The sequence below is a fragment of the Dromiciops gliroides genome, chromosome 6, assembly GCF_019393635.1.
Source record: "Dromiciops gliroides isolate mDroGli1 chromosome 6, mDroGli1.pri, whole genome shotgun sequence".
Classification (NCBI taxonomy): Eukaryota; Metazoa; Chordata; class Mammalia; order Microbiotheria; family Microbiotheriidae; genus Dromiciops; species Dromiciops gliroides.
In genome coordinates, this window is record NC_057866.1 from 6,595,339 (window position 1) to 6,613,486 (window position 18,148).

Genomic DNA, 18,148 nt, shown 5'->3' on the forward strand with positions numbered 1-18,148 from the left:
CAAGAGCTGGAGGGAGAGCCTGCTCTCCTGCTTCCCCCTGGGGGCTGCTGGCTCCTCCTGTGCCTAGGCATTCCTCTCCCAAGTGTCATCACTCCCTTCCTCTCAGGGAAGCTTGCTGCAGGTCCCAGGGCGTGTGGAAATCCTGCTCCAGGGGGCTGTTGGTCCGGCCAGCTCCCTCCCATCAAAGTTGGTCTGCTCCCATTTGTTCAGTTGTGCTCAGGACCCAGTCTGCTTCTGGAGGGAGGCACTGAGTAGTGTAGGGCCTCCTGCAGAAGACGCACACCCTGTGCTCTCCTCTCCAAGGAAGGCTCCTTGCCACCCCATTGCTGAAGATCTCAAATCAGCTCCCCAACTGTAAGTAAAAAGCTTCTTTTACTCGGGGTGGGGCTCCATGGCTGGGGAGGGGGAATAGCACAGAGGAAGAGCAAAGGAAGGGAAAAGAATGAGGGCAGCCCCTCCTGGGTACACACCTCTTCAAAGGGCTCCTTGGCTTCTGGAGCTAGACCCTAAGCCTTGGGACCAAGCCGCTCCCCGGTCTTGGATGGGCCCCACCCTCTCTGAGGGTCTGTTGGCCAGGGCAGGATCTGTGTTCTGCAGGGCACCGTCTGTTAGGCAGGATTCTGCTTGCAAACTCAGCTTTCCCCAGTTTCCCTTCTGAAACTCCCATCCATTCTTTGTATCCTCGTTAACCCTCCTACTCTGCTTAACCCTCTACTTCCCTGACCGCATCCAAAGCTCATTCTCTCCCCCAGTTCTTTCCTCTTTTCTCTCTCTTTCCTCTTTCTCATTAGGTTTTCCCATTCATCCTCTCCATGTCTTTACTTCTGTCTGTCTTCTCTTGTCTCTGTCTCTGTATATCTCTGTTTCGGTCTTCTCTTTTTCTCTCTCCCTTCTCTTTTCTTCTCTCTCTTCTTTCTTCCCCTCTCTCTGTCTTTTTCTCTTCCTTTTTCTCTGTCTCCTCTTTCTCTGTTTCTGTGCGTCTATGTGTATCCCTCTCCCCCACCCTCCCCCCTCACCTCCAACAAGACTCTACTTCCATTTCTGCCTCTCTGGCTAGCTCGCTCCTTCTTTCACTGTTTTTTGCTTTTCTTCTTATCCCCAGTACATAGCACAATGCCTGGCACATCGTACATACTTAATAAATACTAGTTAACGACTTCTCTTCCATCTCCCCATCCACTCATGGACTGTGTGATCTTCCTTTTTCTAGAAGTTTTTGCCAGGCAAACACCCAGGCAGACTTGGTGCCAAATAGCCCATCTGTCCCCGCAGCCATCTGAACACCAGCTGGAAGTCAGTCAGTCCCTGATTTCCCTCCGTCCCTCATGCCCTGTCCCAGACCTGTGCCTCTGAGTGCCCATGTCAAACAACAGGCTTTTTGGGAAGTCTCTCAGTCTTAAGGATTTGGCCAAAATAAATAAATCTGGAGGATTAGGAACAGGAGGGCCAGGAAAAGCATGCAAGTGAGGGGTTTCCTCGATACCAGCTCTGGGTCAGGAGCACAATTTGCATTTCCCAGGGAAGGAAGGACAAAAATAACAACTCTCCCTCTGAAGACAGACCACAGGGCATTTTTCTCACAATAGCCCTGAATTGTATGTAGAAAATGGGGCTCTGGGGTGAAAAGGACTTGCCCAGGACCCGTGAGAGTCTCGATTTGGATCATGGGCTCAGGGAACAGACAAGGATCATGGGGCAGGGCAGCCTGATCCCAGTGCCGAACCAGAGAGCTGCAAGCGTGTCAGCTCCAGTGTTACCTCTGATCCTTACTGACTGTGTGACCATGGGCAAGTCATTCCACCATTTGTGCCTCAATTGCCTTGTTGGTAAAATAAGCATACTAGCACCTGTTGTCCCTGCCTCACATGGTCAGGCGCTCCGGTGACACTTGCCAGGGAGATAAAGCATGCCGCAGACTTTACAATCTTCTGGGAATGTTGATCGTTGGCATTGACCAACCCCAGCCTAACCCCTCCCATTTTACAGATGAGGAAACTGAGGGTGTCTGCAAATTGTAGACACCCTAAAGTCAAATCCAAGGTCTTCCCCCTTACTCTCTGTGTGACCTAGGGTAACCCATTTAACTTCCTTGGGCCCAGTTTCCTCATCTGTAAAGAGAGAAGCCCCTGCTGGACTCACTGGCCTCCGAGGTCTCCCAGCTCTGGGTCTTTGACACCAAGACCTTCAGGGGCTCACCAAGCTCACATGAGAGCCAGGATCAAGCTCCAGTTTCCTGCCCCAGGACTGGCACTCATGTAAGCGCAGCTGAGGCCCAGAGAGCTCTGACAAGGTGCTTTGTTATCTTTTCTCAGTTATATGCAAACAAAAATGCTTAACATTTTGTAAAATTTTGAATCCAAATTCTCTCCCTCCCTCTCTCCTCTTCCTCTCCTTAAGAAGGCAAGCAATTTGACATAGATTCTACATGTGCAGCCATGTAGAACATTTCCATGTTAGCCATGTTGCAAAAGAAAATGAAGAACATCTAAATGTAACTGGAAAATAATAAAATGTTTATATGGGAAAAAAAGAAAATGAGGAACAAAAAACAAGAATAATAAAGAAAGTTTAGAAAGTTTGCTTCCATCTGCATTCAGTCTCTATCCATTCTTTCTCTGGAGCTGGAGAGCATTTTTCATCATGAGTCTTTGGGAATTGTCTTGGATCATTGTATTGCTGAGAATAGTTAAGTCATTCACAGTTCTTCATCACGGAATATTGTTGTTACTATGTACAATGCTCTCCTGGTTCTGTTCACTTTACTTTGCATCAGTTCATATAAATCTTCCCAGGTTTTTCAGCTAGTTATTTCTTATAGCACAACACTATCCCATCATAATCATGCACCACAACTTGTTCAACCATTCCCCAGTTGATGGGCATCCCGACAATTTGTTTTAAGCAACCATCTTGCTTCAAGTATTTGGCCCTGAGCTCTGGACTGCATGTTCTCTGCTTCTCACTCAGGTACTGGCCCAAATAAATTGGCCCTGCTGGGAGGGGGATGAAGATGCCTGCGCATGCATGTGCGCGTGCACACACGCACACACACAAGACAACCCATCAATGCATAAGTTTGTTTGAGCTTCTAGCACATGCTGACACTGGAGGGAACTGGGAGAAGCATAAAACACAGGCCCTGCCTTCCCAGAGTGTTGAATCTCATGGGGAAAATAAGGTTAAGACCCATGAAGAGACAACAACAGAGGGCAGCCTAGAACACCGTATAATTATGAGTTCTAGGACAAGAAGGAAATCATAAAGGGCTGGTGGAGTCAGGGAAGGCTTCTTAGAGATCACGATCCTGAAAGGTCGGCAGGACTGGGGGTAGACAGAGAGGAAGAAAGGCATTCCCTGTGATGGGAATGACATGAGCAAGACAGAGGGAATTGGGGAGCACTGAGCCTTGTCTGTGGGGCTGTGAGTGAGGAGACCGTCCTGATAAGAGTAGGGGCATGTGCTAGGGAGCAGTGGGTGACCCAGACACATGCTCCCTGCACAGAGACACCCAGTACACAGCTGTTGGTCCTCTCGCCCTGATCACACGCCCCTCCACTTTAGCCGGATCGCTCCTTTGCTGCCATCACTGCCTACTTCGTTCTGTCTTGATCTGGGTAGATATTATAGTCTAACCCATAGTAGACTATCAGCTCCTTGAGGTCAGAGTGTGTTGGGTTCTTTGTCTTTGCATCCCTCACTCGGAATGCAGGGCCTGGCACTCAGTATGCGCTCAATAAGTGTTTTTGAGGTGCATATCCCCTCATCCTTGGTACTATTCACGCCTCATCAGTACCCTCTGCCCCTCTTACTGGAGGGCAGAGTTGTAAACTCCAGAACTTCCACTTCAGAAGGGGACCCAGTCAAGCCATCTCTTTTCTTCCCACTTTTGCCACACTCTTCTGGATATCTTTGGACTTCTCCATCAAACCCTCCTCTTCCCTGCTTTCTGACTTCCTTTTGTGTACTGTCTTCTGCATTTGATTGTAAGCTCCTTGAGGACAGGACTGTCTTTATTCATATCCTTAACACAAATGGCAGTGCTCGACGCATAGTAGGTGCTTAGTAAATGTTTATTGTCTGACTGATTGACATATCCAAGCATATTTGCACATAGGCATACTTCTATGCAAACATACATCCACACATTGGCATGTCCAAGTGTGTCTGGTGTGACCCTCATCCATGCCTTTTTGGTCTCCCCATGCAGGGAATCTCACACTTCATTTAGGAGACACAAGAGGGATTCAGGACAGCCATCCTGGCCTCCCCTCTCCACATGAACTCAAACTCACACACACACACACACACACACACACACACACACACCTCATGGTCTTGGTAAGACAGTCATAGGGCTTTAGAGAGGAAAGGAATGGAATTAGGCAGGGAAGGGGATAAGCCACCAAGGGGAAAGGGGAGCAGCAAAATGCAGGTAGGGGATCAGAAGTTAGCCCTGAAAGGAGCCTGAGAGAGGACATTCAGCCAAAAGATTTGCCCAAGGTCAGATAGCCAGTGAGCTGGGACATGAACTCAGACCTGAACCCAAACTCACAGCTCTATCCCTAACACCAGCAGGCAAGGAGAGTAAGAGCAGAGGGGAGGGCAGATAAGAGAAGACAGAAAGGGAGGAAGGAAAGAAAGAAGGCAATGGGAGATGAACAAAGATGGGTGGCCATTCCCTGCCTCCCCAGCCCCGCTCCACTCCCTCCCACTCCCCGTGGCTCAGAGATCTGGGGCTGCTGAGTGTGGAGGCAAGAAGGCTGAGCAGATAAGAGAAAACAGGAGGAACGGGAAATGGGCGAAAGCTGGAGAGAAAGCTTTAGAAGGGAGTGTGGGGCTGAGGTCATGGAAGATGTGATGTGGCATCTCTCATGGAAACAGCATGAGCTGGAGGCAGGAGGAGACTCCTGGAGAGGAGAAACGTGCACCCAGGGTGGGCCCCAGCTGCTGCTCTCAACAGGCTGAGGCTGAGCGGCAACATCTGGAAGAGGGGAGAGAATCCTGGACCCGGTGCCAGATCCTGAATTAAAGCTGTGTGACCTTGGGCAAGTCTCTTCCCTTCTCTGGGCTTTAGCTACTTCCTCTGACAAATGAGAGGTTGAGCTTGGAGGTGCTTTCCAGCTCTAACACTCCACAATTCCACATTTCTATGGGCACAATGAGTCAGTCAGGCAACAAGCATTTATTAGGTACCTACTGTTTACCAGGCACTGTGCTAAGCACTGAGGATACAAAGAAAGGCCAAAAGACAGTTCCTGCCCTCAGGAAGCTCCCAGTCTACGTAGGGAGACAACATGCCAACAACTATATATAAATGAGCTATAGAAGAAGTGGAAAATAACCTCGGAAAGAGGGCACCAGGCAGGGAAGGAGACTTCCCAAGGCCTCTTGAAGAAGGTGGGATTTGAGCTGAGTCTTTGTTTGTTTTTTGTGGGGCAATGAGGGTGAAGTGACTTGCCCAGGGTCACACAGCTAGTAAGTGTCAGGTGTCTGAGGTTGGATTTGAACTCAGGTCCTCCTGAATCCAGGGCCAGTGCTTTATCGCCTATGACATCCAGCTGCCCCCTGGAGCTGAGTCTTAAAAGAAGCCTGGAGGGAGAGGGGAGGGCACTCCTGGAATGAGGGACAGCCAGTACAAAGACATGGAGTTTGGGGATAGAACGTTTCATTAGAGGAAGATCAAGCAAGCTGGTGTCATTGGATTAGAACACACGGGAAGGAGACTGGAGAGGTTGGAAGGATGGGGCTCTGAAGGGCCTGAAATACCCACTGGAGGCTCATATTGGATCCTGGAAGGAAAGAGCTACTGCTGTAGTTGGTGTGCTCACACCTGAGCTCTAGGAAGGTCAGTCTGACAGCTCGATGCAGGACGGTCGGGGGGAAGAGACTTGGCTCCCAGGCTTCAGGAAGGAGGTGAGGAGAGCCTGCACCGGGGGTAGCTCTGTGTGGAGAGAGGGGGGCGCACAGGAGAGGCATTGGGAAGGGTCCTATGACATGAGGTGGCCCCGGATTAGACAGGGGCAAGAGACATGAGTGCGAGCAGCTGAGCCCAGAGACGCAGTAGAGAAAGTCCAGGAAGGAAGGGAAATTTAGGAGGCAGGAAAGAGTGGGGTTGCTCCTTCCTAGTTCCATCCATGGGCGATGTGCCCTCTCCTCCAGGAAGCCTTTCCTGATGCCCCTGGCTGTCAGTGTTCTCTCTTTCCCCCAATATCATGTGTGACCTTGTCCTTGCTCTCCTCTCCTCAACAAGACAATGGAAATTCCTAGAGGACCCGGAGGAGGCCTTTGTTCTGTTTTGTTTTTCTTTTCTATCTCCTGCGTCTTGTTGGGTGGGCTGGGTTGTGTTGGGCCAATGGAAATGGGTTGGAGGACAGTTCTTTTGCCCCTGATGGCAAGGCTGTTTCTGTGATTGACAGGTTACCAGTGTGGGAGAGGTACCTGTGGAGGTTGTGAAGAGTCTGCCCGCCACCGGCCGACCCGCTCCCTAGAGATGGCCTGGAATTGTTCGTGGGAGATCCACGCCCAGAACAGGAACAAGGCAAGTGATGGGAAGGTGGCATCTGCCAACTCTGCCAGGTGGGGCACCTGTCCTGAACAGCCCCAGGTCTCCGTCCCTTCCCAGATCGGCAGGTGAGGCATGAAAGGGATCCCTCCCTGCCTCTGTTCTCAGCTTTGTCCTCATGGGTGCCACGAGCTGTCAGCTCTCTGGCACTGGCATGGACCTGCTATGGGAATGTGGGAAGGGGGCAGTATTGTGCAATGGAGAGACCCCCAGCCCTGAAGTGAGAGGAAGTAGATCCAGATCCTGATCCTAACACCTACCACCTGGGCAGCACAGGCCAAGTCATTGCACTTCCCTGGACCTCAGTTTCTCCTCTACAAAATGAGTCTCCAGAGAGGCCAGAAATCTGGGTTCGAATCTCACTCCCAATGCTTACGACCTCTGAGAACTTGGCCAAGTCACTATACCTCCCTGGGTCTCCATTTCCTCTCCTATAAAATGAAGGGCTTTACTGGATCACCTTAGATCTATTCTAGATCTAGGATCCTTTCACAGCACCTTTCTCAGAACTTATTCCCTAGGATCCAAGGTCCCTTCTCATTCCAATAGTCGATGAAGGTGTATTTAGGGCATATTATTTTAGCCCCAACACTTAAGGCACTCACAGATGGCACATGCCCAGCTCAGCTGGAGGTCACTGGGACCAAGGTTTCTACAACCTCTCTGCTACCCCTCATCCCACCCGGCATCTCTCCTCATGCTACATTCTCTATTCCAACTATGTCAGCACCAAGGATTCGGTCAGCCTCAGTCTTATGCATCCTGTCGATGGATGAGTACTTCTTTCTCCCTTCATTTGGGCCATGACAGCTCATGGTAACCAGGAAGATCAGAAGACCACTTCCCCTCATTATCATATTCTTGTGGATCTGGGCACTTAGAGCTGCAAGCAAACTTTAGAGGCCAGTTAGCCCATTTTACAGATGAGCAAACTGAATCCCAGCGCTGGGGAGGTTGCTTAAGGCTGCACAGGCTAAGAGGCAGAGTTGGGATTTGCACCCATCCCTCCAAGTCCAGCATCCTAAAGTCACCAAATTCATTCTTTTCAGCCTTCCCAACCCTTGGATTTAGATCCTAAAACGATAAGCTCAGAAACAGCTTTGAAAGGACATAAGCAAACATCTAGTCCAACCCCCAGGTTTTATTTTGAGGTGTATTGTTGAATTTCAATTCAATAAGGCATGTGCCAGGCCCTGTGCTAAGCACAGAGGAAGCAACAAGTGGCAAAAGTCCCCATTTTCAAAGAGCTTACAATCTAAAGAAGGAGAAAATGTGGAAATAAATGGCTACAAACAAGCCATAGGCAGGATTAAAAGGAAATAATTAACGGAGGGAAGGCATGGAATTAAGAGGGGTTAGGGAAGACTTCCTCATTTATAAAAGGAGCTGGAGAAGGAAATGGCAAACCAGCCCAAATGGGCCATGACCAACAATGACTGAACAAGAAAGGACGCTGGCAGTCACCAGCTCTCTACCCAAAGAAGGTGGGCGGGAGGTGCTCTCCTCATTACACTTCCAAAGTCAGACTGCCTTTTAGTATGGCTCTCATTTACATGACTGGCTAAATCACTATGTAAGCCATTCTTTCTTCACATTATCAATTCATTCAAGTCTTCCCATATTTCTCTGATTTTCTCACCTTTATGATATATATATATATATATACATACAGATATACATATATATGCACATGTGTGTATGTGTTATAGAGGAATACATATATGTGTGTATACTCCTATATGCTTAGGAGTATACACGCATACATAAACACATATATATCTCTACATACACACAATATACACATATATAGTATATATTTAAATTGTTGTTGTTGCTGGAAAAGACCTTAATTTTTTTCCTTTTTTTGTCCGGGAAATGAGGGTTAAGTGACTTGCCCAGGGTCACACAGGATGTAAGTGTCAAGTGTCTGAGGCCGGATTTAAACTCAGGTCCTCCTGAATCCAGGGCTGGTGCTTTATCCACTGCACCACCAAGCTGCCCCAAAGACCTTAATTTAGAAAGGCCAGGTTTATCCACTGCGTCCCTGGCCATAACCAGTTAACCTGAATTTTGCCTTGCCAATTCACATGCAAATCGAAGCATCACGTCATTGTTCCTCTTTGAGAATAAAGGACAATGTATTTAGATGTGTGTACATGTTTTTTGTGGTTATTCAGTTGTTTTCAGTCCTGTCTGACTCTCTGTGACCACATTTGGGGTTTTCTTGGCAAAGATAATGAAGTGGTTTCTCATTTCCTTCTCTAGCTCATACAGATGAGAAAACTGAGGCAAATAAGCTGCATTTGTAGATGGTCGGCTGACCCCATCTATCACAGACCCCAAAAAGATAAAAATTTGAAAGAATTTTAAAAACCAGTATGTAGGTCAATGTGAAAGTCCCTCCCAGGGACTGACTGACTCTCTCTCTCTTTTTCTTTGTCTTTCTACATGTGTCTCTTTTTCTTTCTCTGTCTCTTTGTGTCTCTCAGTCTCTGTATATGTCTCTCTCTGTGTCTCTGTCTCTCTCTGTGTCTCTGTATGTTTCTGTGTGTCTCTCTGTGTCTGTCTGTCTGTCTGTCTGTCTCTCTCTGTTCCCAAGGAAGGAATTCCCATTGAAGTATTCCTATCCAGTCTATAGTCCTGACTTTCACACTCTAAGCCAATCACTTAACCCTCAGGGGCCCACCCAACCTCCAATGCCCTCAGTTACAAAGGAGGAAAGACTTGTATCTCTAGAGGGAGGCCTCACTGGGAATTCCCTCCCAGCTACATCAATGTGGTACCAAACCTGACCCTCAGCATTTTAAAGTCCCAGGCACTGTTCTAGGTACCAGAGATTAAAAGATACAAAATGAAGACACTCTCTGGCCTCAAGTGGCTTCCTGAGGAGAAGGGAGAGATACAACACCTAGACTGGTAAAGACATGTCAATTTGAAGGAGATGGGGTCAGTACTGACAAGGGTGGGGAGGGGGGAGCAAGGCTTCCAGAGAAGCTGGGCTGAGCCTTGATGGGTCCTAAGGAGCAGGGGTAAGGAAGGAGGGCATTCATGCATGGAAGCACAAAGGAATGCCATGGGGTATTAAGTGGAGAGAACAGGCAGTGACAGTTTGGTTGCAATACTCTAAGGGTATAGTGCAGAGTAGTAAGAAATAATGGTGGGGGGGGGCGGCTAGGTGGCGCAGTGGATAGAGCACTGGCCCTGGAGTCAGGAATACCTGAGTTCAAATCCGACCTCAGACACTTAACACTTACTAGCTGTGTGACCTTGGGCAAGTCACTTAACCCCAATTGCCTCACTAAAAAAAAAAAAAAAAAGAAATAATGGTGGGAACGCAGGCAGGAGGAGATTGTGGTGTTGGGTCTGTGATAGATGGGGTCAGCCTACCATCTACAAATGCAGCTTGTTTGCCTCAGTTTCCTCACTTCAGTCACGTCTGACTCTTCATGACCCCATTTGGGGTTTTCTTGGCAAGATATAGGAGTGCTTTACTATTTCTGTCTCCAGCTTATTTGACAGATGATGAAACTGAGGCAAACTGGGTGAAGTGACTTACCCAGGGTCACACAGCTAGTAAGTGTCTGAGGCTGGATTTGAATTCATGTCTTCCTGATTCCAGACCCAGCACTGTTTCCACTTAATTACCAAGCTCCCTGGGAGGAGATTGTAGAGGGCCTTAAATGATAAACTGAGGAATTTGTATTTGTCTGATCCTTACAACACTTCTTTGAGGTGGGTAATATAAGTCCTCTTGTGCCCATTTTATAGATGAAGAAACTGAGGCTCAGAGAGGGAAAGTTGATGTGCCTAGAGTCACACAGTGGAAGAGCCAGAGTTTGAACTGTAGGCCTCTCCTAGGATAGCCAGTATTCTAAGCTTTACATAGCATGTTATAGACATGGTCTCCTTTTATCCTCACAAGCATTATAACCCCCACTCTACAGATGCTGAACCGGAGGGTCACAGATGCCAAGTGACTTGTCCGAGGCAATGTCAGAACTCCGATCCAGGTCTTTGGGCAGCAAGTCCAGGCATCTTTCCAACAGTGTTTTAGACAGTATGTTGGGATGGTTGTTGTCCTTCCTTCTCCAAGAGGACCAAAATGACAGCACTATGTCGTGACTGGGGCTGAGCAAACCCATGCAAACTTGGGAGGCTCTGCCACAAGTAAAAGTTACCAGTGGCTCTCACACCGAGAAGGGGAATCAAACCCACTGAGATTTGGGGGCACAAAGAATTGGGGTTCAGCAGAGAGATAAGGAGCCCGATGATAAGTGCTGTTGGACAGTCCAATCAAGGAAGGACGTGGCATCTCTCTCCCAGGGGGAGGAGGCAGGCAGGAGGGGAGGGTGGACACACAGAGAGCTGACCTGACTATGTCTGCCTCTATGATACTCCTTCCCTAGTCTGGTCCTTGGTGGGTTCAGAAGACAAGACATGGCCATTTTAGGAGTGGGTTTGTCTCATTGAGATCAAATGCCAAGACTTCAAGTCAATTCACAGAGAAATAGAAAGAGGGGTAGACAGTCAGGAATTAGTCACAGAGACTGATGTCGAGGGTAGGAGAGCCCAGGTTGGAATCTCAAAGAGACACAGAAGCTAACTGTGGACATGATTTTTATTCAGTCATTTTCAGTTGTGTCCAACTCTTCATTGCCCCATTTGTTGGTTTGGGGTTTGGGGGTTGGGTTTTTGGTTTGGTTTGGTTTATTTGCTTTTGTGGCAAATACACTGGAGTGGTTTGCCATTTCCTCAGAACATCATTAATTGCATACAAACCACAAGGGACATGTTCACTCTCACAGGCATCCCTGTAGGAAAGCTTGCAGCCCCTGAGGGAAGGGGAACACCAAAGGTCTGGATCACACACTGTTCTAGGCAAAGCTGTGCTCACGTGTGAAATCGGACGTGCACACTTCACTTGCCAATCACGCCCAGGCATGCTCTTGTAGGCACAACTATGCTACAACGCCAGGTCTTGGTATTGTTCTTGGCCTGAGAAGTAAAACTTCACATAGAATTAGAGATTTAGAGCAGGATGGGATCTTAGAGATGAACCAGTCCAGACCCCTTCTTTTATGGATGAGGAAACTGAGGCACAGAAAAGTTAAGTGACTTGCTTAGGGTCACACAGCTAGTAAGTATCTCAGGCAGGTTTTGAATTCAGGTCTTCCTGACTCCAGGACCAGCATGTAATCACAGCCCAGGAAAACAGGCATCTCCTGGGCTGTAGACTAATCCAAACTGGTCCCAGGATATTATGGGGAATCCAAGATTCAATGGAGCTGGATTCCAGGGTCCTCAGGTCAGTAAGGATAAACACAAGGGTGACAAAATTCTTTCCATGTCTGGAGCTATACCCCTGAACGCATCAATATCTAGCTCTTTTTGTCAACATATTTCTCCTCCTCCTCCTCTTCCCTCTAAACAAAGGGGCTGAGTCTATGCAGCTTCCACCAGCATCATCACTGACATTCTCTTGAGCTTTAAAGATTGTGGCTTCCTTGATACACTGCACCTCATTTGGGTCTCACAACAATCCTGTGAGATGGATGCTCTTATTATCTCCATTTGGCCCCTGAGGAAGAAATTAAGTGACTTCCTCGTGATCCCACCGCTAGCGATTGCTGGAGGTGGGTTTTGAATCCAACTCTTCCTGACCCTCTGCCAATAAAAGAGACCCCCCTCACAGTCCAGTACTCCCCTATCATTCTTACCCTAGCTCACGTGTCTGCCGTGCCTCAGTTTACCTCCTCAGAGAGCCCTCCTGCCCTCCCGCAGTCCCACCTGCTGCTGTCCCCTAACTTAAGTCTCTTCTTCACAGAGGCTTTCAGTCCAAACAAAGTGGAGCTAGTGTTCTCTGAGCCTCTGCCGTGTAGGTAGCTCGGGACAATGATGCCAATTTAGGTTTGGCATAAAGAAAAGTCCTACGCGATGAGAACTGGGCTCCCTGACCGCTTGTGGGAAACACTGGCCAGGAATGTGTTCTGGGATGGGAGGTTCCTTCCTCCCCTTTAGACGTCGCCTTTGCTCACCCGAGGGCCTTGGGACCTAAGCCAGCAGCTGCGCTAGGTTAACGCCCATCTCCTCCTCTGCCCACAGGTGTGCCCGGGGGCAAGTGAAGCCCCAGAACTCTACAACCGCGGCTTCTTGACCATGATGCAGATCGCGCCGCACCCGCCGCCGGCTATCATGAGTTACATTTTTCTGTTCATCTGCCTGTGCGGGCTGCTGGGTAACAGTGTCGTTCTCTGGTTTTTTGGCTTCTCCATTAAGAGGAACCCCTTCTCCATTTACTTCCTGCACCTGGCTGTGGCCGACGTTGGCTACCTCTTCTGCAAGGCTGTGCTCTCCATCCTGCAGGCCGGTGCCTTTCCCGGGGCCTTTGCCACCTACATCCGCTTCGTGTCCAGGATCCTGGGCCTGGCCGCCTTCCTCACCAGTGTGAGCCTCCTGCCGGCCGTGAGCACCGAGCGCTGCCTCTCCGTCCTCTTCCCCACCTGGTACTGCTACCGGCGGCCCAAGCACCTGTCCGCCCTGGTGTGCGCCCTGCTCTGGGCTCTGGCCTTCTTGATCACCACCATCCACACCTACTTCTGCGTCTACGTCACGCCCAGGCCCCCGTGGGGAGACTGCACCTACATGGACGTCTTCCTGGGCCTCCTGCTCTTCCTCGTGCTTGCCCCGCTGATGGTCCTGGCCTGCCTGGTCTTCCTGGTGAAGGTGGAGTGCAGGGCAGGCCGCCGCCATCAGCCGTCCAAGCTCAACAGCGTCATCCTAGCGCTCGTGTCCGTCTTCCTGGTCTCCTCCATCTACCTGGGCATCGACTGGTTCCTCTTCTGGATCTTCGACATCCCGGCGCCCTTTCCCGAGTACGTCACAGACACGTTCATCTGTGTGAACTGCAGCGCCAAACCTGTCGTCTACTTCCTGGTGGGGAAGGACGAGAAGCAGAGATTCTGGGAGCCTCTCCGCGTGGTTTTCCAGAGAGCGCTCCGCGACGGCGCGGAGCTGAAGGAGAGCAGGGACACCCCGAATACCGTCACCATGGAGATGCAGCCCACTGGAACCGCTTCCTGAGAGGTGGGCGCGGGGCAGCCCCCAGGCAGGAGGACTATTCCTGGGCCTGGCCTGTGCTGCATCTCTGCTCCCAATACCATCGCCATACTGTGTTTGCACCCACTGTCTCCTCCCTGCGGCAGGAAGCTGCCCTCTGGTTGGAGGCTCTGGGCTCTGCATGCATACATGCATTCATGCATTCATTCATGCATTCATTCATTCATGCATCCATTCATGCATCCATTCATTCATGCATTCATTCCTTCAACCACTCATTCATTCATGCATGCATGCATCCATTCATTCATTCAACACGTGCGCAGCACCTATTAAGTACCAGGCACTGTGCTCCATGCTGGTGGTACAAAGACAAAACCCAACATAGTCCCTGCCTTCCAGGAGTTTACATTCTACTCTTCCAGGGACTAATGAAAGGCAGCTCTCCAGAAGACCCAGGAGGCACCTTGGGCTCTTCTTGTCTCATCCAACTGGTGTCTGTCTCCTCAAATGACTGATCCAAGCTCTCCTCAGGTCTCACATAAGCTCTCCCCTCCTTGCAAGCCAGGCTCAGTCCTTGACAACATTGCAAAGTTGAGAAGCTCGTCTTCAGGCACCTCTCACTCTTGCCTCCTGGTGTCCTCCCTGATCATGGCACTGCCTACCTTCACCCTTCCCGGCACTAGTTCCCAGCACCCCACTGGCGTGGCTTGGATCTACCTTGCTTGATCCTTCCCTACCACGATCCCCCTATAGATGCAGCCAAAAAGAACAGCGAGGCTATTCTGACCTCATTTTGCCCATGCCCTCTGGGAGACAGCAGCTGCTTAAATGCATTTTCACCTGAGCCTTCTGGGAACAGCTGCCCCACCTTTCAGTCTAGCTCCTTGGTACCTAGAATAGCGGAAATTTCTAACCGTTCTTGGCAGGTGGAGGCTGAAATGTCTTTCTCTCATACTGTCCTCTGCTGCGTCCAGCAAGACTTAACTGCAGCCTTTGACTAGCCCTAGCCTCATGGCTGGAGTAATAAACTGTCATCAATTTAGAGATGAAGGGAGCAATTTGAGAACAAGCTGACGGCTCAATCTGTTATTCGTCCCAAGTCCCACCTACTTTCATTTGAGTTTTAAAAGGGTGACTCCTGGAGCTGGCCACACCTTTATCCAAAGAAGGGATTGTTCATGAAAGGACACTCGTGGAGAAGAGAGGATTCTGGGTGAGGGGGCCTTTCAGCCTCTCTCATTTCACTCCCCTCCCCCACCAGACAGCTCTCTTCTGAAGGATCATGGGAGATTACAGGCATAGAGAACCTTAGAGGTCATTGAGCCTGACCCCCAATCCATAGGTCCTACCACCAAGGGAGATCTGTATGAACAGCTTCTGTCTGCTCCAGGAAACTGCCAATAAGGGTAATTAGACACAGGTATACAGACCCTCCCCATCAGCCAGCTAGGCCAGGGCCCCCAAAACTGGAGGCAGGACTGGGAACACATCGCTCCATTTTCTATCCACACTTCCCAATAGGCCAAGCCAACCTTTCCATTTCTGCCCATTAGATTCATGACTGGCTCACAGCTAAAAGGCTAATTCTGAATGCTTTCAAGGAAGCTTGCTCTCTGAGGTCAGATTCCACCTCTCTGTGGTCAGAGAAAGCAGGTCTAAGAGTTCTCAACTGTTTCCAATGCCTATATACTTTTAAAAAAAGTTTTGTGATTTTTTTTTACAATGTTGTCAATTCCAAAAATGACCCAAATGTCCCACATTCTTTTTTGTAATAAAGTATGCAAACCAACACATTGGTCATATCTGACAATGCATGCCCCTTTCCACACCTGTAGACTACCACCCTCTGCCAAGAAAAAGGAATGCTTTACCTTCAATCCCCTGAAATCAAGATAAACCCAACTTTCCACACCTGGGTGTTAGAGGGTGCTGAGAGTCTCACAAGGACCACAGACTCAGTGGGATAGCCCTAGAGAGAATTTCATCCACATTTACTGTATGAAAAAGGACACTGAAGCCCCAAGTCCTACAGCTAGTTATTGGCAGAGCCAGAGTTAGAGCTTAGCCTTCTTGACCCCTGATTCAAGATTCTTCCTACAATATCTGGGCAATGATATTGCACATCCAACAAGCAGAATCTGGTGACAGGAAGTTGAAAGAGGGGGAGGAGAGGAGAGAGAGAGAGAGGAGGAGGAGGAGAAAGGAAGGAGGGAGGGAGAGAGAGAGAGGAGGGGAAAGGAAGGAGGGAGGGAGAGAGAAAGAAGAGGGGAAAGGGAAGGAGGGAAGAAAAAGATCATTTATTTTTTTATGTTTTAGTGAGGCAATTGGGGTTAAGTGACTTGCCCAGGGTCACACAGCTAGTAAGTGTTAAGTGTCTGAGGCTGGATTTGAACTCAGGTCCTCCTGACTCCAAGGCCAGTGCTCTATCCACTGCGCCACCTAGCTGCCCCAGATAATTTATTATGAACTCTGTTCTAGGTACATACTAGATGACCCAAACACTTAAGAATCCTCTCTCAGCCCACCTCTGAAGCTCTCACATCCTAGAGATCCTGCTCCCCACCTGAAGGCTGAACCTTCCCCCCACCAGAGCAGGAAAGGACAGAGTTGCCATAGGGGAAGGATTGTGGTTACAAAGAAAAAGCCACAGGGCAGCTGGGTGGCACAGTGGATAGAGCACTGGCCCTGGATTCAGAAGGAACTGAGTTCGAATCTGACCTCAGACACTTGACACTTACTAGCTGTGTGACCCTGAGCAAGTCACTTAACCCCAATTGCCTCACCAAAAAATTTAAAAATAACTGTGAAAAAAAAGAAGCCCCAATGAACCCAGTCCCATGGGGGAGCCAAGATTGGGGAACACTTGGAACCCCAAAACTGAGTTCTTGCCCATCTCTGCTTTTGCCTCCCAGTCTGATGTCCAGTGCCAGACCCACTAACCCAAGTTCTGTCCAAACACCATCCCCCTTCATTTCTTCCTGATTGCTTCTTCAGAGGCTGCCCCAGAGCCTTTGCTGAAGGCCCCACCTCCTTCCCAGGATGACTCCCAATACCTCCTGTATGTCAAAGCTCCCAGCAGCCCCTCCCTGGAGGCCCTGAGCCCGTGGGAGACAACCCAGGCTGGGGTTGCCTTTCTCAGAGGGCAGGCAAACTGTCTGTGTTTGTGGAGAGAGACAGAAGCCTCCCTACTCTGGGCCACACCTGGGGCCCCTTTTGCCTGGTTCTCAGATAAACTCCCCCCACCTTTATGAAGCACCAGCATGTGCCAGTGTGGCCAGCGCTGGTTACCCAGAGGCGGGTGTGAAGCCATCGCTACTTCTCAAGGAGTTTCCACTCTAATGGGGGCCAGGGCTATACCTGGTGCACAGGTCAGCTCACCTAAAGCACACACAATTATCAACATGGCTCCAGCTCACTCTCCCAAAGTAGGCTCCAAAGCCCCACCCCCAGGGTCTAGGGGCCTCCGAAGGGCCCTGGGGGAGGGGCTCTTCTCTAGTAGTCAAGCCCCATGCTTTCCCCATGTGAGGAGCCCTAGAGCCCAGCTCCTGCCGGGCACTTGGCATCAATTGGCTTTCACAAAGGGCTATTCACCTGCAGACATAAGGACAAGAGCACCCTCATACTTCAGGGTATCTCCCCTATCCCCCCTCCAGCCCCAGGGAGAGGGGGCTCCCTTGTAGCTCAGTCCTTACCCACATTCACATCCAAATGTGCTACTGGGGCTCCCCTACTGCCAGGCTGGTTTCAAAAGTCCCTCCTTGCCCTGGCTGCAAAGCCCACCACAGCCTCCAGTCTCCTATTCCCAGAGGCTCACTCCCTCTTCTGACTTTTCAGGAGATTACAGGCTCCAGATTAATCTGCTGTGCCAAGGACTGGGGCCCTCATTCATGGGGCGCTCACGGGCCTCTCAGGGAGGAAGGAAGGCCCAAGGCCTCTTCTCCTGCAGCGCTGACCCTCACCAGATGCCGTCAGTGAAACCAAGAGCAGAGCAGCTAAACAGAAAGAATTAAACCGCCCAGACCTCGACTAACACAGGAGTGTCTTTTGGAAGACACACACGTGCAGCCAAGTACAACAGGCCTCTCTCATCACTGGAACAATTTTCAGAATCTCTTCACGTGATCCCCAACCTCTCCGAGGCATTTCCATTCCATAGCCTCACAACCATCCCTGAAGCACAGTCCTCAGCCTCTCCCACACAGGCAGAATGCATCTAAGACACACTCTGCCCACACCAGACCTGTTACACAGAAAATCATGTGTACAAAGGCAGGCAGGGCAATTTTGTTTTGCAGGGCAATGAGGGTTAAGTGACTTGCCCAGGGTCACACAGCTAGTAAGTGTCAAGTGTCTGAGACCGGATTTGAACTCAGGTCCTCCTGAATCCAGGGTCGTTGCTTTATCCACTGTGCTATATAGCTGCCCCCTAGCAATTTCTTTTAAAAAAATAAATTGAAAACTAGATAGATAGATAGATAGATAGATAGATAGATAGATAGATAGATAGATAGATAGATAGATAGATAG

The 18,148-nt window shown here is 49.6% G+C and overlaps 1 protein-coding gene across 1 annotated transcript; it reads left to right on the plus strand.

Annotated features, from left to right (window-relative positions):
- The first annotated feature begins 6,475 nt into the window (after positions 1-6,475).
- Positions 6,476-13,642, plus strand: MRGPRF (MAS related GPR family member F). The gene is made up of 2 exons (XM_043973478.1): positions 6,476-6,538; positions 12,665-13,642. The coding sequence occupies exons 1-2, from the start codon at positions 6,491-6,493 to the stop codon at positions 13,640-13,642; spliced, it is 1,026 nt and encodes a 341-aa protein (XP_043829413.1). The 5' UTR covers positions 6,476-6,490.
- The last annotated feature ends 4,506 nt before the right edge of the window (positions 13,643-18,148 follow it).